The sequence below is a fragment of the Mugil cephalus genome, chromosome 15 (assembly GCF_022458985.1).
Source record: "Mugil cephalus isolate CIBA_MC_2020 chromosome 15, CIBA_Mcephalus_1.1, whole genome shotgun sequence".
NCBI lineage: Eukaryota > Metazoa > Chordata > Actinopteri > Mugiliformes > Mugilidae > Mugil > Mugil cephalus.
Window position 1 is genome coordinate 22452457 of NC_061784.1, and position 24218 is coordinate 22476674.

The 24218-nt window shown below is 42.3% G+C and overlaps 1 protein-coding gene across 4 annotated transcripts in view; it reads left to right on the top strand.

Moving 5' to 3' along the window:
• The window catches only part of gabrg2 (gamma-aminobutyric acid type A receptor subunit gamma2), a 47303-nt gene that overhangs the window by 18860 nt on the left and 4225 nt on the right, over window positions 1–24218 (top strand). For 2 of the 4 annotated variants that reach the window (XM_047606570.1, XM_047606571.1), the window contains exons 6-9: window positions 137–274; window positions 17865–18017; window positions 19545–19750; window positions 21161–21184. In XM_047606570.1, the coding sequence (XP_047462526.1) occupies window positions 137–274; window positions 17865–18017; window positions 19545–19750; window positions 21161–21184 (521 nt within the window). The remainder of the gene's footprint in view (window positions 1–136; window positions 275–17864; window positions 18018–19544; window positions 19751–21160; window positions 21185–24218) is intronic. The other 2 variants (XM_047606572.1, XM_047606573.1) reach the window with 1 other exon arrangement.

Below are 24218 nucleotides of genomic sequence, written 5' to 3' on the forward strand. Positions count from 1 at the left end.
AGTCCGGTCTTGAGACATTTCCGTCATGGTCTTTGAAACACATTGTGTCATTTTCTGCACCAGACTCTTCTCTCTCGTCTGTTCTCTGAGTTTTAGCTAAAGCTCCGTGTCATTCTTAATGTTCTCACTCCTTCAGACGGCTACCCCAGGGAGGAGATTGTGTACAAGTGGAAAAGGAGCTCAGTGGAGGTCGGGGACATTCGCTCCTGGAGGCTCTACCAGTTCTCCTTCGTGGGCCTGAGGAACACCTCTGAGATCGTCAGAACTGTCTCAGGTAGGAAAAGATTTGATCTGTTCTCGCAATTCAAGACTCACTCTGTAAAGATTTAAAGAATGCAGCGGTCCTTTGCGCGCCGCACCGTCATGCATCATCACTAAATGAAGCCAATTTCACTTTGTGACCCTCTCAAATCTGCTTCACCTCTTCAGTATCTGGTTCACAGAGCCGTCTTGCTGGAGTTGTGACCTACATTTCTTTCCCACTTCTTAGCTATGCCCCTCCATTGTACCTAAACGATTATAGTCAACCGTCCTTCATCGCATTCTCTACTAGCGAGGTCAGATGAATTTACAAATTGCTCTGCCTCTCATCAAACGCTAAGAAGAACGTCTTTCAAGTGGTTTCATAGTGGAACGGCTGAAATACGACGGGCAATTATGAGAGAATACAAACGTCCGCTGGAGGACAATCGGCTGCCTTCCCCCGGGCAGCACTGATGTTTTATAGTAAACAGTGTTTGCATGCGTATGCTTATTTGTATATATTCATATCCATGAGGTGTCTCTGAGTAATGCATGTAATGTTCAGCAAGGAAACATGTCTTGGTGAGAATGTAAGTAGAGATTCATTTTGGCCATAGGAGACTGAAAACTACAAGTGTCTATGGTGCATATGCAAGTAAAATATCACTAAACTGCTTTTAAATATTTTTTATCCAAAGTGTGAATTTTGCAAGTTTTGCAGTTTTATAGACACTTTTCATATTACACTCTCATGTTAGATGTGCTTTCTTTTCTTAGCTTCAGCTCTATCTCAGCTGTGTAACAGTCAAATCAATATCGTCATTATACTTGCCACCATTTGCAGATTAGCATTAGCATGTACGTCTTGTGGTTTAGCTTGGAATTCCCCTTTCAGTCTGAGAGCCCAGTCTTTTGAGAAGACGTCAGATACTTGGATAAACTGGTAGCCAGTGGTTATTTTAGTGCTGTTGTCTGCATTAATATAGAGCAAACTTTACAGCAATTCACAGCCAGACAGTGGAAGTTGAACTCTCCTCTGATGAACGGTTTACTTGGAGGTTATGTGCTGTATTGTTTTCACTGGGGGCATTAAATCTATTATTCCTGTTAGATAATCCATTCTACTATAAATACAACAGATTAAAAACGCTTCGAACCACAAGCTGCTGCAAGGTTTTAGTTGCATACAGTAATAAATACTTCACTGACCTCCTCAATTGTAGTTTTTTTCATTTTAAACGTGTAGATACGACATCACAATCACATCAGAAAAATCAGATTCCTGTCCAGCAGCCGGTCTGTGCAGCGTAATGTTCATACTCGTCTATGGAAGTCTGCCTCTAACACACTTACGGTGTGTAGTGATACCAAACACTTGACCTGCATTTGAGTAAATGCTTGCAATATTTCTTCTTTCTTTTAAGTGATAACGTGAAAATGCAATCTGTGTAAGAAGATGAGCTGCAGTGGAGAATCTGGAGAGTCCTCTGACTCCGTCTCGCTTTCCCTTTGATCGGGTTTGTTATTTCCACAAACAGCCATCTGCTCTCTTGTCAGAGCAGAGAACCTTGACTGTGGCTGAGAGACCTCTTGTCTCATTCTGCAGTCAGTCTGGGTATCTGACCCGCTTCGAGACTCACGTACACAACATCTGTCTGAAAAAGCAGCCAGTTAGCAGTTAGGGCATTATAATTACCCAGTGGTCTGTCTCCAGTGCTCGCCATGCTGTGACCACGGCTGCTTTAATAAGCTGCATCAGTCCCGTCTCTCAGCTGCTCCCATGCATTTTAAGTTTGACGTACACAATAATACTATAGACGTCTAAACTATGTTTCTGTTTACACGTTTAAATGCTGAGTTAAAGTTTTCCTTCTTTTTTCTTTGTGCTTCCTCTGTGTGGACGTTTTAGACACCAAAAGAAAAGTAGCGACACTTTCAACAGTAATGTCTTTTTGTGCAGGTTTGGTGCAACCACCCTTTCACTTCAAAGCAGGTCCAGTTGTTTTAGGTACGTTTGTGCTCGTTTTTTGAAAGCACGGCAGGTAGGAGCCATCTGTTGCAACAGTCCTTGTTATTTCTGAAAATAGTTCATTACATGACTCTAAGGCTGATTGATTCTACGGGAGAATCCACATAAAATAAACATAAAAGTTAAATTTTACTGAAGATTCTGTCTCCTGATAAAATCTAAATATCACCTTTAAGTGTTTTCTTTTCTTTCCAGTTTACAATTACATGCATTCATACACTATACACTCACCAGCCACTTTATTAGGTACACCTAACTAGTAAAAGGTTGGACCCTTTTACCTTCAGAACTGCCTTAATTCTTGGTGTCATACTTTCAACAAGGTGTTGGAAACATTCCTCAGAGATTTTGGTCCATACAGACATGAAACATCACACAGTTCCTGCAGATTTGTCGGCTGAACATCTATGATGAGACTCTCTCGTTCCACCACATCCCAAAGGTGAAATATTGGACTGAGATCTGGTGACTGTGGAGGCCGTTGGAGCACAGGGAACTCATCGTCATGTTCCAGAAACCAGTTTGAGATGATATGAGCTTTGTGACATGGTGCATTATCCTGCTGGAAGTAGCCGTCAGAAGATGGTCCACTGTGGTCATAAAGGGATGGTTAGAGATGGGGTTGCTTTAATGTGGTGTCATTAGAGGACAGATGTGTGCGTCTCATCTGGACTACAGGAGCTCTGGTAGCCACTGACTGTAGACTACGTGTAATATTGTCACTGTGGAGTGAATAAGGGATTATCTTGTCTTGTCTTATTTTTACCTGGACATCTACCATCTGTGGGTGACGTGCACAGTTTTTTAATGCAGATTTTTTTCTATTTATTTAAAGCCCTGTGCTGAATCAGTTGAGGTGAGTTGAAATAGGTCAGGTGAGGCAATAGAGGGGCCTCATAATGGTGAGCTGAGCAGACAGGCGGGCAGGTGAGTTGGTCTGATGCAGACAATGACGACTATAGCACATACAGCCGGAGGAAGAGGCTGCTTCTCACACGCTTTTACAATCACATACGATATATATTTTTTTTTTTTTAAATAAAAACAAAGATGATAAAAAGCGGCACATGAATACAGAACGACGGAGTGATATTGCAGTGAACAGAGGGTTAGCGGGGACATGCCATCTGCTGCTCTGCTGCAGCTGTGTTGAGGCTTTTTTTTTTTTTTTATAAAGGCTATGTCTGTTTTTATTTGGTTTCCCTCCCCTCCCTCAGCCAGTGTCCAAAGGCTTGGTCTCTCAACATGTCACTTCACATCAGGGCTGCCTGCACTGCCTGCAAGCCCATACCTGCATTTACAAACACGAACATTTGCATACACGCACGCAGGCCATAAGTCCTAAAATAAAGAAAAAAACAAACAACTACAAAAAAAAAAAAAAAAAAAAACACTTTGACAAGAAAGGACCCTTGAAAGGACACCAGTGGAGAAAAGAATGCCAAGCGTTGCAGAGGACATGAATGTCAGTAGGTACTCAGCTAAAGGAGCTCAACGCTCACTCATGTGTTGGAGGCTGGAGTTTAGAGGTAATCACAAATGTCACAGTGCAGGCAAAGACGGCGATAAAAGACACTGAAAGCTGCAGAGAGAAGACTAGCAGATATGTGATAGAGGAAAGTGACGGCATATTTCAGGTCAGAGCAAAATCCTTCAAGCATTTACAAAGGTCAAGGATGTGAGGTTGTGAGTAAAGGATTTTACTGTATTCATGTTACTGTAGTAAAAAAAACAGGCGTTCCCAGTTAGTTTAAACGGTATCTAAGATGCAGTGTGATAAAGAGTTATGTGCAGTGTGTTTCTAGGCTCAAACTGCATGTTCTTTAGGCGTGGCATGGCTGCACTGACACATTACGTTATGCGAGTGTTTGATGGATACATGGAAGGTAATGGAAGCCGTGTTATCACAGAGCATCCGGACGGACAAGTGATTTATTTCATGTAGAAACGTATGATTGGATTAGTTGTTTTTTGTCAAGTTCCAGCGAATAATGCAGCCTGTGGGGCGCATCTGCAATAACCATCAAATCACAGGAGCCTCTCTGCAGCTATTAACACGTCTTTCACATTAGTGGGGTGCATGAGCATAAAGCGGAATCGCTTAGATCGGCGGGAAGTTTTTACCTACCAAGCATGAAGGGAATCGATGCCGTCTTTCTTTCTTTCTTTCTTTGTTTTTTCTGTTGTGAACGATGCTGTGAATCATGGGACGGTGTGAGCCGGACATGCGGCGGTTAATTTGCCGCCCTTTTAGCTGAGCACAAATGCACTCTCTGTGCATCAGCCGGCGGTGCACATCTTCATGTGTGTTTGACGGTGTGAGTGCTCCGGTCTGCGCCTCTACGCGTCCATGAATTATTGCATATTTTTTTATGTCCATTTTCTCGCATGCACATTGCAGTGGGCACTCTCCGCTGGATATGAGCCTACTTTTTTTTATATGCATGTATGTATCGGAAGCTATTCTTAGAGTGACCTTCCAAAAGCCATGTCGTGCAGCCCTGTTGTCTGTGTGCGCCCGCCTGTGTGATTCGGTTTGAGTGGAGCAAGCCCAGGGACACATCAGTGGCCTTCTCCAGATTACGGAGCTCCACAGTTTCCAGATGATTCTTTGATGGGGCAAAATCTGGAGGCACAGTAGTTGAAAAGAAGTGGCTCACAGTGCACACAGTGCACACACACACTATATACACATATATATATATATAATCACACTCATGTAAGCACAGTCATCCTCCGCGAAGCTAAAGGATTCCCCTTATAGCATGACAGAGTGCATCATTGTTCTATCTTTAGGCAGTGGGGCTTGTGAAAGGTGACCTAAACAATAATTTCTCAACACATGCTCTGACACACACGCACATCTAGACAGCTAAAATAAATAAAACTAATGCAGTTCTGCTGCAAAACGCAAAATAGTGCAGTCATGAATATGGCGTCTGCAGGTCCCCGAAGTGTGTCTTGTAAAGTCGTCTTTTTTATTCTTGTCGAGTCCCTGGATAATGTTTCAGTTGAGTGTTTGGTTTTTGCTTCAATGTCAAAAACAAAGGCTGCTCTTTAAAAAAAAAAAAAAAAGGACAAAAGGACAAAAAGAAAATGTGTCAACGGTTATGCCACGTGCAGGTTCATCCAGAGCACATGAGATGATGCCACGGAGACGCGAGCGCTCGTCACCACTTGTCTGGTTTAATCAAGAAAAGATGGAGGAAGACAAAAAGCAATAAAACCAAAATGCCTGCGCTCCTCTTTTTTTTCTTCTATCTATGGTTACAGAGACACTGAATCCCTGATCATATTAAACACTTGTGAAAGCTGGAGCATATTACATGAAATTATTATTATGTTCACACGCAAAATAATTCAACATCAAATAATGTTCACACGTGGAGAGGTGAAACTAGCATCTCTACTGCAACATGAATACGAGGGAAATGTTCTGATTATGTCATTTTAATAAAACTATCGGATGGACACCAGGTTATCCTTGACTTTATGCCGCGTATCAAAACAGTAATCTAACGGGAACGATAAGCTCCAGGCTCTTATCAGGTGACGATGAGCACTTCTTAAAGGTTAAGAAACAATTCATTACCCATGGTGTGACTCTCTAATCTCACTCCATCCGCTTTCTTTCTTTCTTTCTCTCTGTGAGTTCTCTTCTGGGTGACATTCATGATGGGCAGAAGTGGGAGGAAAAATGCTGTGACTCAGCCAGAATCCTCCTTTTTGTGAAGCTAAATACCAATCTACACTCGTCCCCAAAACCGGTCTCCAGTGCTCCGTGCACACGTCCGAACCCATCACGCACACTACTATTTACATTCACAACTGATGCCACCGTAATCTATCTATTTTATTCTTATTTAATATTTATTTTACCAGGTTAGTCTGGCCAATATAGCAGCGGCGTAAAAAGTTACAGACAACAACAAATATATAAAAAGTGATATTAATCCAGTACAAATGATACATTAAAATAGCTTCAAACAATGACAGGAACCAACCGATGTATTTATCCCTGAGGTAATGAGAACTTTTTAAAAAATTAGACAGTGGGATAAGGCTCTTTTTGAAGGCTGTTTCAGATAAGAGCAACCGAGCATTAAAAGTCTTTTTACCCATTCATTTACATCTTGCGACCTCGAGCTGCAGCCCCCACCAGAACCGCCTTAATTCTTGGTGTCAGACTTTCAACAAGGTGTTGGAAACTTTCCTCAGAGGTTTTGGTCCATATTGACATGATAACATCACACAGTTGCTGCAGATTATTCGGCTGCACATCTGTGATGAGAATCTCCCGTTCCACCACATCCCAAAGGTGAAATATTGGACTGAGATCTGGTGACTGTGGAGGCCATTGGAGAACAGTGAACTCATTGTCATGTTCCAGAAACCAGTTTGAGATGATATGAGCTTTGTGACATTTGTGCATTATCCTGCTGGAAGTAGCCGTCAGAAGATGGTCCACTGTGGTCATAAAGGGATGGACATGGTCAGCAACAATACTCAGGGAGGCTGTGGCATTTAAACCATGACCCCCCCCACCATTACACCCCCACCACCAGCCTGAACCGTTGATACAAGGCAGGATGGATCCATGCTTTCATGTTGTTTACTCCAGATTCAGACCCTGAAATCAAGACTCATCAGACCAGTCAACATTTTTCCAGTCTTCTATTGTCCAGTGTTGATGAGTCTGTGTGAACTGTAGTCTCAGTTTCCTGTTCTTAGCTGACAGGAGTGGCCCCCGGTGTGGTCTTCTGCTGCTGTAGCCCATCTTCTTCAAGGTTGGACGTGTTGTGCGTCCAGAGATGGTATTCTACATTCCTTGGTTGGAACCAGTGGTTATTTGAGTTACTGTTGCCTTTCTATCATCTCCAACCAGTCTGCCCATTCTCCTCCGACCTCTCACATCAACAACAACTGCCGCTCACTGGATAATTTCTTTTTTTAGGACCATTCTCTGTAAGCTCTAGAGATGGTTGTGCGTGAAAATTGATCACCTGTGCATGCCTAAATGCATGCTTATTTTTCCTTTGCACACGGTGTATTCCTGTGTCCTACTTTGTAAGCACCCTCCCCTCCCCCCTCTTCGGTTCCTCTTCCTTTCTGCCTTTCTCTGCTGACAGTCTAATAAGCCAGTAATTAACACCTGAAACACGGGGAATGGTAGGCCGTAAGAGGAGAGATTGCTTTGGGAAAATAAAGCGCTTGTTTTCCTCACCATCGACCACAACCTGCATATAAAAGAGCCGCCTGTGGTGCACAGCAAAGGAGCACAGATTTACAGCGATTTTTTGTTTTTTTTTGTCTAGTGGCCGGTTTCGACTGTCAGTCCTGGTTGTTATTTCATGGTGGACGGACCATGAAGCACACAGGAATATGAACTGAGGCGAGCGAGTAATAATGTTGTGAAAGGCAGCCCATTGCTCCACGCCGAAGTCACAACCTCTTCCACCTTAATATGTGACTGCAGCCGTCCCGGTGCTTCCTTAATTCCCTTTAATAAAGATGGAACCTTTCCACGGCTGCAGCTCAAGTTTCAGAGCGATAAAGCAGGACACCGGAATGAGGAGCTCACTCCCACAAAATTAAACTCGTCCAATTTGCGGGAGAAGGGAAGAAGCAAAGCGGATGTAAATAAGTGACACGGTTCGTGGCGGCTTTTTCGGTTGAGATGCCGCTTGACAGACGGAGGTTAAAAGGCGGGGAGATGCGCGGAGGATAAAGGAGGATAAAAATGCAAAATGTGAGAGAGAGAGGGAGGAAAAAAAGAAAAGAAAAGGCCAAAGCTGTCAGAGAAGGCGTTTGTTTGAGGGGTTTCCGTGTCCTTCTTCTTTACGTCTGCTGGCACAGACATTATTCAGAAACATAATACTCGCAAAAACAAGATAAAGACCAGGGAGTTAATTTGATTTCTACACGGAAGACTGTGATAACCGCCTCTAATAAATAACAGTGAGTTCTGACAATATTCCTTTGTCCTCTATTGTTATTTCCTCTGTGGTGCATTAATATGTGAAATAAACAGTCCCTTTTTTCCTACTATATATGTGGTTAATATACACATGCGCGCACAACCAGTGGGAAAAAATGATATTTTGAGTGTTTTTTTTTATGATTTTTGACAAAACACAGTAACTTGATTGATTGCAAATGCATCAGATTGAGCTCTGAGATATTATAATGAGTCCTAGCTGATCTAATTACTTGGAATAGTACTTATAGTACTTGTGTTCACGTGTCTTTTGATACAATTCATAATAGTCTTAATTAATCTTAATTATAATGACACTGTGCAGCATCGCCACCCAGAGTTTAGGCATTTACTGCAGGTGAGCACTTTACTTTTTAATATCAGATCTCCTCAGTGTCAGCGTTCATACGAGGCACAAGATATAACTTCACTAAGCCCTGAATGGAGCACTGCATGCGTTATCTGTGCTAATACATGTTGCAGATACTGCGAACGTATCAGTGGCACATTACTGCTAAGTTAAGCACAGGCTGCAGTCAAATTACAATTCAGGCTATCTAAGCTCAGACTGTGTTTACTAAGAGGATTAACCTGCCTTCTCACAAATGTGTTTCCTTCAGTGAAACTGTCTATAAAACTGTAGGAGGGGATGCATTTTTAATATGCACACTAGATAACCGCAATCATTTATACGACGAAGCACAAGGAAAGCATATGAATACAGCAGTTTATTTAAACTCTACATGAAAGGCCCTTTTTGAAACGAAGGTGTTTAAAATGCCTCTGTACGGTCGCGCTGTGGTTTTGCGCGTTGAATATAATTTTAAAGCTTAACACCAGCTACCCCAAAGTCTAAAGCCATCGGAAATGACTTGTCTCATATACAATGTTTACCTGAGCTTATCCATCCGATGTAGATTTACTGTAAAGACCAGCGCACCGTGTCATTATGGAAAGAGAAATAATCCTGTATATATAGCCCAGTGTGTTTTCACATGAATCACGACATTCAGGCAAAACGTAGTAAATGTTGACAGGTTTCTCTCAAGCTTTAATCTGCACAACTGAACGAGCCTGTAACACATGAGAACATCAGATTTCTGGATCTCCAAGTTTCATTAAGGGACATTTAAGAGCAAAGTTTGTTCTGCTATGTTCACTCTGTAGATTGTGTAAAGATAAATCTTGAAGATAAACAATGATCGTGTCTCAGTTTTATATATATATATATATATATATATATATATATGTACACATGGTCAATGTTATGACGTCTGTGTCATTCAATTTTCTGCCTGAGCCCCTAAAGGCTGAAAAGGCTTCATAGTGGTTATTACTGTGGCAGATAACTACCCAGAGCCTCTTCTGTGTGTTGCAAACAAATTGCTGTTTCTGCTGTAGCTTTTTTTTTTTTTATCATTATTTTATTTTTCATTCTTTTTGCCGAGAGCTTTTTCTTCTGGAACCAGGTGTGAAGAGAATGAAAATCCGATGATGATACGGTTGAAATCACTCCCGCGTTGCGCCGCCGATAAAGACATCTTTGGCGAAAGTCATACGCTTTAACTTTTAGCAAGTCTTTGCTTTTTATAAAGGAAACACGAATAAGTCTTGGCCGTCGCTGTCGTGACTGTCGAGCGAGGAAAAGTCCTGTCAGACGGCCAAAACGGTTAGAAAATAAGACCGGGGAAAGTAATAAAAAAAAAAAAAAGATGTGATATATTAAACATGAGGAGAAAGGAGCGTGAGAGTTGAATTTGGGAAACTCAGGCTTATGTAATGAGTGTGAATCACGTCTCTCCTCGGTGTGTGAATAAGAAATAATGAAGCCATTTTTAGACGAGGTAAGAATACAGATAAGATTAAGACTGAGGGAGAATTGCCTCCTGAATGTTATGGCTTTGTTTTTAATTACACTATGCGATGAGAATGAACTTACTAATGTAGTTCTGATTGCTTTCAAAATTCTGTGGAGAAATAAAAGAATTTAGATGAGGACGATAATTAAACTAGGAGTTTGCGTGGGGCGCGAGAAGTAACAGTTTTTATACAAACTTAGATGGTAGCTCAGGATGGATTACCAGCTGGGAAGAACAGGCAACTGGCCCACAGCCAGTGAGTTATGAGTTTGTGCTGGTTTAATTTTTTTTTTAAATATTTTTGTTAATGCTGAATGCAAAAAGTGGACAATGTTCCAGCATTTGTTGGACTCGTGTGTAAAATTTCAGTTTTTACCATTTTTGGAAGAGATGGTTTAGCTATTAAACATCATAGTGTAAATATGAAACTGTCGATTGAGACCATAAACTCATTAGGAAACGTAATAATTCTCTTTGAAACCTGCCGACTGGAAGGCAAATCCTGATTCTGAAGCTATGACACAATAATGGAAGATGAAGTGATTTAACCTTTCTTTGCCTCAAAGATGGTGGCGCAGGAACGCCCTCATAAACTGCTCCTGAGTGGAGCAGTATTAATATTTAAAGCATTCTGCTACACCCAGCCTCATACATAGCACACATACTCCAGATTCCTTAGTGGTTATCACTTAAAAAAAGAAAAAAAAAAGAAAATGGACGGCTCGTTAAATGCCAAGAACTCAAACAATGAAACCTCTATTTGGTAGAAATCTGTGTACATTCATCTTATTGTTTTGAATAGTTTTTGTTTTGTTTTTTTTTCAAAACCTTTTGGCCCCAAAATACAGACAGAAATTCTTTTTGGAATATTTCTGTGAAAACAAATGTGCATATGGGGCCAAAATAGCTGCTACCAGCAGATTTTCCACTCTTGTGAACCGTAGGCTTCACCCTGGAACTCACTACTACATAGACCAAAACCCGTTGATACTAGAAAAAATGATTGCTTTTTTTTAATCTTTTTAACTAACATGGTCTCATGCACCTCAGCCCAGACTCTGCGCACCAACTTCCAGGTCCGAGCGATGAAGCCTGTGTAGAAATGCAAAAAGCTGCAGTTCATCGAGTGGCCACTAGAGGCTCCAAAAGGGAGCAGATCCCCATAAACGCCCATGTTAAAAAGCCCAACTTTACAGCATTATTAAACATGTTTACAGCCTGGTACAAAAAAACTATATCGGTCTTAATGGTTTATTTCACTATTCATGACAACTGTTAGGGGCGTGAATCCCCCATGTCCATATTTGGAGATTGCAGGCTCCGCCCACTTCGGGCTTCATTGTGGAGGCACAGAATCCAGTGGGTGACGTCCCGATGGGTTTGTCCATACAGTAAAGTTATAACTACATGTCACAGCGACGCAGAAACAAGTGCTGTGATTGGTCCACTGGCTATGGCACATTTCCACTGTAGCACTGCCATGCCATCGCCATCTCCACACTTTTTTAATGGTTTTGGATCAATAAAGATGGAACACATTGAGGAGGTTTCATTCATGTTTCCTATATTACATCTAATGACTGAAGTATCGAAAGTAATGATATTTTGATTTGAGAACTGATTTTAGAGCATTAAGACCTGGTATCGGAAGTATCGATATTTCAGTATCAATCCACACATCATTACTAATTAGTGATATCACTAAGGGGAGGAGATTTGAGTCATGCCAAGTTTTTTCAAAGACCCTGCACTTATAGACTAGAATAGTGCAGTAAATATGGTATGGTAGAATCAAGAAGCCGCTTCTTTCTGCTCTTAAAATAAGCTGTGTAGATATAAAATAACCACTTAAACTTAAATTAAATAAAATCTACGTAGAACATTAACAAATGTGAAATATGCAGTGGTAGCAGCACATAAAGCCAGCAGTGCAAGACGAGCAGTGTGGTGCAGGACAGATTGCAGACTGGAGTATATTTATGATGATTAGTGATTTATCCTAGAATCGATTTTAGAGCATAAAGGCCTGGTATCGGAAGTATCGATATTTCAGTATCGATCCACACGTCACCATAGCTCACGTCGTCTGTGTCCCTACAGAGGCATAAACTTCATGTTCCTGACAACTATTTTGAATTATTATGTGGAGATTTTTTTTTTCTTTGCAAAAGTGCTTGTGTGGATTACATTTTTGCTAATGAAGGAGTGAAGCAAAGTAGCGCTAAACTACTAGCATGTGAAAGCGCTTAAAAAAAAAGTCCACTTGCTTTTTTAAAAAATGCATTTTGGATGAACCATGAGAACCTTCACAGACATATGAGCATGTGACATCAACATCAACAAACATCGTCCTACTAAAGTCCCCACATAAAGCAAAAGAAAAACTGTTTTGGCAGCTTCCTACTACATATCATAAATCCAATATACAGCCTTGCTCTTAATAATTTGAGAGCTATTAGTGCGTCTGAGAGAAGGATAATCATCTGTCCCTGTCACAGCGAACACAATGTTAACAACAAGGCAATCAAACTCTGTCGACTCCTGTCTGCTGTTTAATCACGCCGCTGTGTTGCCGCAGTTACTCACCGTGACAATGCTGTGCCTATTTTTCGCCCGTGACATCATTTTCCCACCCACTGTCGGAATAGCTGCAGTAGCCCGTGGAGGCAAAACGCAAAGCCATGGTAACTAGTTAATCACACACACATAGCCCGTAGTCATGTCACGGAAAGTGGTGACTTAACATTCTCTGTAAGTATTGTTGACCCTGGCAACCAGCCATGCCTTAACCCTGATCATTAGCAAAGCTGCCTTCTTTCTTCGCGCACGCACACACACGCTCACGCACACACATGCACAATAGCGTCCGCTGTCACCTCTGATAATGCATGACCCCTGACAGGAGAGGAGCTCAGTAAGACAGCCTGTCAGCGGCTCTGCAATGTGTCTGGCTTGTCTCTCATCATTGGATGGCCAGCATGTGCCTCGGGTCCACCGTGCCCATCCATATCCACACCAATTTACAGCCTGGCTGCCAGCAGAATGATACACTTATGTGACAGTTTTTTTTTTTTTTTTTCTCCTTTCTTCTGGTCAGCAATCCTGAATTACCATGTTCCATGCGTATGAAATCCCCCACGGCTCTTCTGCAATAACGTACAGCCGCACTGAGATCAAGATGTTGCCTCCTATCAAACACAGAGCGCTGTAGGAGCTGCGTTATTCTAATAGTAATAATAAAAACCTCCATCTTTGCATTTCCACCGTATTTGAAGGCTCATACTGGGAGAATCTGTCCGCTGTGTTTTTTATTGAAGTTTTATTGCTTTCTTTAGATTAGCAGCTCAATGTAAATCACTTCTGCCAAGATATAAATATGTGATCCTAATAAAAACACTTTAAACCATGTCTTAATATGAACAATAGTTTGGAGCCGTTGGTGCTTTTTTTTTCCAACCCTCACAGCATTTTTCATTTGAGAGCTATGGACAGAAACAAACTGGCGTGAATTAATAGCAGTGCAATTATGGCAGTAAGAGGGCTGGCTTTGCCAAAACCGAACTTTTAGAAATTTAATAGGGACAAATAATAGATATGTGTGTTCTCGTTACTGGGGAAACGATCTCATGATGCTGAGGCTGAATCTGCCTCGAGGGTCACCAGAGATGTGGGTGCACACGCAGACACGTGAAAGTGTAATGAAAGCTTCTTTATATTCACTGCCGAGCCACAGAAAGTAAATTCAACCTCGGCGTTAACAGCTTTGAAAAAAGAAAAGCTTTCTATAGAAGCTGTGAAGACGGAGTGTGAACACACCCCATTAGTCCCGGCTTTGGTTGGTTTGAGGAGTTCCAATTAAGAGGAGCGTGAAGGCTGTTTCGTATCCCAGCTGAGTCTTACAAGACTTTCTCATCCCACGTACACGGGTCTGCATGTGTAAACCCGTCAACAAGTACTTGTACACCGATCAGCCACAACATTAAAACCACTGACAGGAGAATTAAATGACACTGACCATTTTGGGACAATTAAATCTTCTGCTGGGAAACTTTTGGATCAGGCATTTGTGTGGATGTTATTGAGGCATGTACCCCCCACCTAGACCGGTCCAGGTACCCCCCCACCCCAAAGCAGTGACACTCATAGCAGCTTTTATCCCCAGAAGGATGCAGCGCGACACACGTGCATGCACAAAACAGTTTAGGACCAACTCAAAAAAACATGAAGAACAGTATAAGGTGTTGACCATGGGAGTGTGTCACAACTGTTTTGGAGGCACAAGAAAGACCTACACAATATTAAGGATTCAAGGAATTTAATTTGTCATTCGCCACCATACATGGAGAGATGGACCGAAATGATGCACTCAGGTCCCAGATTGTTACCCATAGTAACTATAATATAACTATAACTAACTATAATAAACAAGATAAATAAAATAAGATAAATAAGGTAGAAATATAAATAAAATGCATAAATAACGGTAGTGGAGCAGGATGAATTATTCAAGTTTGTAAAGGGAAATAAATGTGCAAACATATGTAAACATTAGGAAGGTGGTCATAATGTTCTGCCTGATCGTTGTAGAATACACTGTGTGCATTGATGCCCAATAAAACCCCACCCACCTTCCATCTGAATTTGAATCAATAACAATCATTTCCACTAAAACAGTAACAAATGCAAAAATATCTTGATTGTCCATTTGGAAGGTTGAACCGTGTCAGTCATTGTTTTTAGCAACTTGCACTAAAGCATGCATTAAACTGCTTTATCTGCTGTTTTTCCTCAAAATTTGCCTATAATTTACATAATACACATTGCTGTGTGTTGACAAAGACTCAAAAGTAGCAATTGACGCCATAAACGCATGAGGAAAATGTTTCCTGACAATTATTCAAAAAGCAACTGGACCATGATCTGGATGATAACTGGTCTGTTTCTGAGTCGATATGATATGAATATTTAAATCTTGTACCGTATGGAGTGTATACCAAGAGATCTACACAACTGCTAAACTCATTACCCAACTCGTTTCGGGACTGTTTACCCGAAGGCCTAAACTATTTGCTCCCCTAAACTGTTCAGTTGTGAGATCCCTGCCAGACACTTAATCCAGCGAGGCGACCGGAAACCATTTTGTTTTGAGTGGAATTGGAAAGTCATTTACAAACTAATGCATTACTAGCGGTCTGTAATGGCAGGCGCTCTGATACCACTACATCATCCTGCCAGAGCCGAGGGCATCGGTCGATAACACCTCCTCAAAGTGTCTTTCTGGCAAGTGCTGCGGGGCCCTAATGAAACTGGCGACCATGTGGAGAAAGAGAAGCGAGTGGCAGGAGGTTCTTGCACCAACCGACCTCACCCCTGTGGTGGAAAGTCCATTATCATCGGAGGAACGGTTACGGAGGCTTTGTTGCTGCTGACAAAGCTGGAATAGGTGTATTAACCGGCAGTTCTTCAGCTGTCAGGGGTCTCGGTTTTAGGCCCTCGCTAATGTAATGTTAATAAAAACCAAATAGTGGGCTGCAGGACCCCTGAGAGCCGCCTTCGCGTGTCTCCCGTAGTCCGACAGACGTGGCCTGAGCACCGTAATATCCCGCGCACCTGCCTGCCTCAGCAGAAAACGCACATGATGATATGAACCGTTAACGTTGTGCTGCTGCTGCTGCTGCTGCTGCTGCTGCTGCAGGGGCCGGGGTTATTGCACTTGGTTTATTTAATGATGCTATCAATGGCGGGGTGAATGAAAGAGGTGCATGCTGGGATAAATCACAAAGACTTGGTCCCATTCCAGACTCTACACCCCCCCAACACAGAGTGCACATGTTCGCAGGGATAATACACGCTGACAGTTTCCTCACTTTCCCTCTCTGTCGCTCATTAACGCACAAATACACAGATGTGGGGTGTTTTTCAATAAGCTGTGTAAGAGTGTGTGTGTGTGCATGTGTGTGTGTTCAGCGGCCTTTCTCGTGAGGGAAATTATTAGCCAGCTGTTCTTTCCCCAGCTGCAGGGGCTACCTCCCCGTGCCATGGGTGCTTAAACACACACACACAGATACATATCTGGGACAGTGTATGTTTGAGCCCTGCAGGTTACGGAGCCATAGTGAGAGGCCGAGGGAGGTTCCTGACACGGCTAATTGTCTGATGTTAATCAATTAGCAGACAAGTGACTGAGCTGGAGGTCGACAGTGAACTGTCATTAAACAGACAGGTACAGGTAGACGGCTTAAGAGGACACTAACTATTGGCAGGCATTGCTGAGTTGTCAGGCTGCCCGACATGCTACTGGAAAGTGTGTGTGTGTGTGAAGGGCTTCACCCGTTTCTCTGTTTAATCCTGGTTCAATTCACTCTTATTGTAATTGTGCAGAAGCACATTCTTTAAGTGCAAAAAGGGGGTGCATGTGTGAGCGCTGCTGAGCTCGGCATGTGAGCTCAGCATGCATTTTAAACAGACAGGCCGGATGATCGTATTGTCAGGGTCGGGTCTATCTGGGCTCAGCTAACCTCAACCTCTTAACACCCAACATCTGCTTGGGTCGGCCCAGAGATGGCTCATCATCAGCTGGACGCTGGGGTTTGTGCTCCACTTAACGTCTCTGCCAGAGAAAAGGGTTTGTGTGCGCATCTAACGCCAATCCACCTCCAGCTTTCTGAATCGCTCTGTGTCATTTTACGTCTCAGGTTTCTTAGGGCAAACGAGGAAGACTTAGGTGACATAACATTATGACTTAATAATTTATACTTCATGTGTGTGTACAGGCCTCTTTGGCAGATAATGTTTATATTATAAATTGGGTTAACTGTCCTATAGTACACTGGTTCTCAACCTTTTTTCCTTAGAGCTACGCAAACAGACGCACCATTAGCCTAAAACTCTTTAGCCTGAACTTTTTTCCAAGGGGGCGATTCACAATTTAACCAATTTCAGTTCCAATTTATACGAAGCCAACTGTAGCTCATGTTCTGACATTTAATATTAGTTGTTTTTATTATTATTATTGCCATTTTAAGTCCTTTATTTAGGATGCATTCTGTTTGCTTCATAAATTTTACTCCCCATCCTCCCGACAACAGCGACTTCAATGAAAAACGTCGGCTTAGATGATGCCTTCATGAACGCTCGGAACTTCTATATTCCAACTCAAATTTCAGACTTCCGATACAATAGCGTCAGAGGTTAACTCGGAGTAGAAAAAAAAAAGTTTGGCATATTGTCACTGGTTGCTGAACATTAAAATATGTGCAGCAGCTAACTCTGAGTTTGACGACTCATTTTGACAGCTCATTTTTTCCCAAGTTGTCTTGAATGCAGCATCAGCTGCAGCTGGATCCCAACCAAGTTTTCCCAGGCCCACCCCCACCCTGCTTCTGATTGGCTACTGATGTTAGTTTGAAGAGGGAAAGCTACTCTCATTCCATTGGTAGACGAATTTAACTGATTGCTCGAACAGTTGTGATCAAACGCCACATGGTGACTGGTGAAATGTGAAAACTGATGGTGAGCTCATATCAGACAAGTTTTGGGGCACTCCCTGTGATCTCTCCAGGTTGGGAACCACTGAGTTTAGTACAGTAAGTATGGACTGTGAATCAAGTGTCATGACGAATCACTTTGCCATTTCTGCTCTTTTTACTCAACATAACAAAGTAAATGTGTTTCCTCACACAGGCTTTATACCTAACGGTCTGTTCCATATCTCACAATGACTGGACTGTTTCCTCCTCGTCTCCTCCTCTCGTAGGTGACTATGTGGTTCTGACGGTCTTCTTTGACCTGAGCAGGAGAATGGGCTACTTCACCATCCAGACCTACATCCCATGCACCCTTATTGTCGTCCTCTCCTGGGTTTCTTTCTGGATCAACAAGGACGCCGTGCCTGCCAGGACATCGTTAGGTAAAACAAACACGAGGTCGCTCCGTTGTCCTTGTTTAAACCTGTTATTAAAAGGTGTTGCATAATTCATGGTGTTTACTTTTTCTCTGTGACTGTTCATCGTGTTTTTGCCTACTTCTTCTTACCTAAACCTACCTATATACTGCAGTTACAAGGTTCACTGAGGCCATCCCGGTCTTAATTACTTCCTGCTGTGAACCCCGTGAAGAACCCCGTGGTGGTCGCACGCTCATGTTGAGAAGCAGCCTGCTAAGCTTCCTCTTTCATGCTCTTCACTCCTTTCTTTTTACCCTCTCCTTCGACATCCTCTCTCCTCCCACTTTCCTCCCTCTGAGACAGGGCAGCTGCTTGGGAATCTAGTGCATCTTGATTAGAGGAGCCTATCCTGGAACATATGTTTGCATGCAAGCCTTAATGAGGCATTAATTATGCAATACAGCGGGGAAAATGCAGAGATGCAGCTTCAGCACAATAATAATGCAGGTGGCGTCTTCACAGAAATTAAAAAAAAAAAAAAAAAAAACAGACACGGGATGAGAAAGGAGGGCAGAATTTCAAGGAAAGCATTTGAACTTGTCCTTGGCATCCAGTGGACATTCTCAGAAGTTCACTCTTTGGCCCCGTAAGACTCTAAAGCCTGACCTCAGGTCCATGTGATGCGAATATTAGCGAGTATTAGCAACCGTAAGTGAATGTAAAATGATCGCTGCCGGCAGAAACCCTCATTCTACCTTCCTATCGTCATTACTTGGTGATTAAACCTTCTAAAAATAGTAAATATTTTCTTTTCTCTTGCTTCTTCAGCTCCAGACATGATTTTTCTTTTTTTTTTCTGTTGAACTAATAACACTATTAATTCCCTACTAAATTTGTATTTAGATTCAAATGTCTTAATTTTCCTCTTTGGAACATGATGCAGGAGGCATTCGCAAGCCTGGTGGTTAGGAAGCGGATTAATGCTGATGACATAATTCTTAATCCTTCAATGCCGCCCAAAAATATATCAATTCGCTCACAATGCAACAATGTTAATCTTGACGCAGACTGATGTCATTCAGTCCACGTTAAATTTAGACATTAATCATTTCCCTCGTACAAAGGAAGTCACCTTAAATGGATGGTGGATACAAAGGAAGGAGTTGATTTATTTTTTAGTTGTCCTCGTCATGTGTCGTCACTCCATCTACATCATCATCATTACGGACAGAGTAAGTAAAAAGGTGACGAGACGGTGGCTATGGGAATAAAAATAATGCAGTGTCTATGTAAGACTCAGTCTGGTGAACTCTCAACCAGTATGTACAACTCAACTCAACTCAAAAAACAGAAATACAGTCCATCCTTAGTCCATCTACTGCATTAATTCCTCTCAACCAGTAGAAGATGTGATTATGCATGAAAAAAAGTACCGTAATATCCTGTGATACTGTCAGAATAAATAGTAATGACTGTCTTAGATGTGACAGGAGCTACGTTTTAAATAGTTGCAGAGCTCATTGTCCCTGTTCTCTCCTGTTTCGTTACCAGGCATCACCACCGTGCTGACCATGACCACGCTGAGTACCATTGCCAGGAAGTCTCTCCCAAAGGTTTCCTATGTAACCGCCATGGACCTGTTTGTCTCTGTCTGCTTCATCTTTGTCTTCGCTGCGCTTATAGAGTATGGCACGTTGCACTACTTTGTCAGCAACAGGAAGCCGAGTGCCAAAAAGGACAAGAAGAAGAAGAACCCGGTGAGTGAGCTTCCAAAACTAAATAAGGATTTTCCCAGTTTGTCCGAGCTCTGCTCCAGTTCCCCGCTGAAAAAGACATGTGCTGTCACTGTAGCGCGAGTGTAAATGAACTGGAATCCATCATGTAGGTGAGAGGTCGCGTCCTCCCTGCGTATACTTTTCCCCTCCCCCACTGTGTTACAGCGCCAGGGTTAAGCTATAGAAGTAAAGCTATACGCCGCTCAGTATCGCTAAGGGAGCATCTTCCCGAGGGGCCCCCCCACCTCAAATAACTCAAAGACTGAGGCTTGAACCTTTTCATAATCCACCGCACATCTGTTCCTGTTGTAATTTAGACCCAGGTCACATGACAGTAGAACTGGCTTCACATGAGCTTTAAATCCGTCAGAGAGATCACGGCAGATCGGTTTCAGGGCCACGAGCTCTCGCCAAACATCCCGGCGCTCACCGAGCATATTTACCTTTCACAGCGGGGATGGGGCTTCTCGCCGTTTAGCTGGAGGAAATTAAGATTTCCGAAGGTTTAAATCTAACCCTTGGAGCTTAATTACTGGAAACAGTGGATGTGAAGCTGAAGCACAGTAACGGGCGGTGGTGGGGGGAGGGAGGTCGTAGGTAGGTAACCACTTCCCTGTCGTCACATTTATTTTGAGGGACGTTAAACCTTAAACCTGCGGGTTAGCGGCGCTCGAAGAGTGAAGAGGAGTTTCGAACTGGAACTTCGGGGGGGGGGGGAGAAAAGTGGGGCGATCTAGTTTTAGCCGCTGCTGTAACGGAGGTTCTGCGCATGGTCTCGTGGACGAATGAATGAATAATGAAGTGGAAGGTGTAATGCCAGTTTGCCATCTCAGAGGGGCTTTTCTAGGTTTTCTGCATGACTTGCCAAGATGTGGGGAGGAGTGTGCAACGAGAGGTCTTTTGTGATCTTCATGCATAGTTAAAAATATGGAAATAATCGCAAGACGTATAAAGTGTATATATATATGTGTGTGTACTTGTAAGGTTTTTTTGGTGATGTATGGGATTTCAGTGACGATAATGCACTTGAAAACACTTTAAAATGTCCAAGGACTATGTGATCAACCCTAATCTTTCTGGTTCTGCAGTGCTATTTCTCCTAAGGTGATGTTGGCATATGAAGCATGTGAGATACATATATCCCACCATGCATCTCCTTGTGTCTGTTCGTAACATGTATGTCTCTCTGCAGTATATTTCCTCTCTCTCCATTTTGAGTTAAAAAAAAAAAGTACTTGTAATTCTCACGCATTATCTTTGTGTTTCTGTTGATCCTTTTCTGGTTATGGAGTTTTTGTTTACATGTATTCTGTGTGTTTGTTTTGTTGTCTCTTTTTTTTTGTTACTCTCTTTCAATTCCACATATTCTTTTTTCTCCTGTCCGGACAAAAGCTCCTCCGGCTCTTTTCCTCAAAGGTATATTGCCTGTGTCTGACTGCATGTGTCTGCTGCATTTTGGCTCTTTGAGCCCCCAGCACCTCACTGCTTTTCTGTCTGTTGTACAGCAGATACGCCTCTCTCTCTATTCCCTCTTTATCTACCTGCATTCTTACCGTACTCCTCCTCAGTTACTAAACAGGTATCAGAGAGAGCATTAAAAAGGGGCGCTCTGCAGTGCACAGTGCGGAGGCAGCCAGCCAGACATACTTATGCAGTGTTTTTATTTAAAAAAAAATAATAAAAAATGAAAAAATAAGCATCCCACACGTCCCGTGTCCAGGAGAATGTAATAGTCCAGGCCCAGTGTGGACTCATTCTGGCTCCCTCTGTCCTGTTTCACTCTTTGTTGTCGTTACTACAGTGAACTAGCAGCCGCTACAACAGCTTCCTCTTCTTTCCCTTTCTCCTGCCAGTAAATCTATACCTGTGTTGTTTGTTGGGCTTCTCAACCTGACGCTTCCTACAGAGTCAGCAGAGCCTTAACAGACTGAAACAGACAACCCGTGCGCTGTGTTAGGCTAATTAGAGCTGGAGGTCCGTCCAGGAGATTAGCACGTGGGAATCTATAAACACACAAAAGGAATTCAGGGTGGGTGACAGCTATTAGGTTCATCTAAATTTAACCTGATACACAATCTGGGTTTCCACATAAAGGCCTTAATCGCTATTCCACAAGAAGCCTTGATTTCAACCCCAGATATAAATTGTGAAAAATCTACCTGCAAACACCAGTGTCTGACATCCAGCTAAAGCTAAGTGAATCCTGAGTGTTTCTTCACTGTGTCTTCTGTGAGAGGTTGTCTATTTTCAGCCAGTTAAAGCTGCCAATGCCACCGTGTTGGTTTTTTTTGTTCGTCTTTCTTTCTTTATCCTTTTTCTTTGCTAACACCGATTCAGCATAGCCCAGCTTGAGCAGGCCATGCGGTGGGACGCTGTCAGCGCTCCCCCCTCTGCTTGAGCTTTCCACCTTCCTTCAGTGCAACCGATTCCCCCTTTGAGAACCGAGCCATAACCCGCTCCGCTAATCCCCCTCATTACCTTAACATACGGTCTCTTAAGGACAGCGGTGCTGAAAACTAACACGTATGTTGTTTCCTTGTGGTGGTTATGTATCGTTTTCAAAGGGACAGCAGGTCTGTGCACTAGTGCTGGGCAAAAAAAAAAAAAAAAAAAAAAGAAGAAGCTGTAGGGAATGAACGTCATTCTGAACAGTCCTTTAAGCTTGTTCGAAGATGCATGCTTACGGCAACTAATGTTTCAAGCTAAACTCCAACGACCTATTTTTGTTCGCAGCGAGCATGCCTTTTATTTCATGAGGCAAAAAAAAAAAAAACACATTTTTTTTGTGAATCCTCGATTCTCACTCTACAGAATATATGTCGTGTTTTAAATTATATTAGAAGCTAAGATGAGCTTGACAGTAGTCAGCAAGGTCAAGGAATGTTCCACTTCTGCCAAAAGGGGGGGAGGGAGGGAGGGAGGGGAGGGTTTAATCTGCAAAACAGCCAGAGTTCCAATTTGTGCAAAGGTGGCATGGCATTTCAAGATAAAACCTGATGAAAACGGTCTATTTGAATACTAATTGTCTCCCTATAGAATGACAGTGGCACCGAGTCACTGATGTCCTATTTTGGGACTCTTCACAAAAGAAAAGCATGTGCCCTCCAGTGGCGAGCTAAAGACTGAATAAAGAGGTTTATTTTAACCCGTGTAGTGACAGAAGGAGTGGGCTGGAGAAACACCGAGCTGCGTGCTCATCAGCCAGCTCCCATGGGCCAGTTTCAACTTATTTCCTACATGTATTTCAGTAAAAAAAAAATCATTTATAGCATCCGTTCTGGTCCAAATAGATTTTTTATAATTTTGTGACTCATCATAGCATGAAAAGCTAAACCATCCCACTTAATGGCCTAGGGATCCTTGCCAATGTGCGCAAAAAAGGCATAAAATACCAAACCAAGGTCCCCGCTAAGTTAAATGGAATACAGCCATCACTTATGTGGTTAATTACAGCTCTGCTATTTCTGCTTTCACATTGCAAAATGCCGGCAACTGTGAAAAAGATCATCTATTTTTCAGGCCAAGGATCCACAAACTGACAGAGAGATGAAGTGGAGCCCCCCCTACCTACTATAAGCTAGTGCTGTTTATAAATATACATTAATATTGTCATTTTGCATTCAGTATTAAGCTATTCAAACAATACACAGGTCCAAACATGTGCAGCAGTAGGGTGGCCATGCCGGAAAATTGTGAGGGAAAAATAAAAAATGTATAATAAATGTCACATCAACTTAAGGTTTTTCGACCCCCACCCCTGCAGTAACACCACAGACCCCCCAGGTTTCCCCTATGATCTATGACATAGGTCTTCAACAGGGGATCCGCGACCCCTAGGGGTTCCGTGGAGGTATTGCAGGGGGGTTGCAAAATCTTTGATTGATGAGACATTTTTCATATATTTTTTTTTTATTATTATTTTTTTAGATTTTCCCTGCATTAACAAGAATCCAGCAAATGTTAGTAAGGAGATAAATGGAGGCAGAAGATGTTGCCACCACCTACTTTACTGTTGCAAATGTTTGAAATAAAAAACTTGATACTGAATGCAAAGTGATAATAATATCACTATTTATAAAAAGCACTAGGCCGAGTTTAATATAGAACACATATAGTAGGATTGTAGACGGGGGTTAACTATTTCATCTCGCCATCAGTTTGGGGATCCTTGGCCTGGAAAACCCTGAAGACCCCTGATTTATGACATTTTGTTGAATCACTGGGTATTAAAACTATAATTTTAACTGTAAAAATCTGTTTAACAGAACATATATATATGTATATATAGTTTTCACACCGTTTCAGAATGTAGCAGCGACAGTGGAAGCATAATCAGGATAAAAAAGGGCATTGCCCAGCACTAGCTAAAGCAACATGAACACCAAAAGTATGATGATTACTTTCGACAGGCCGACGGTGCAATCTGAATCATGGGTTCCACGGGGACTGA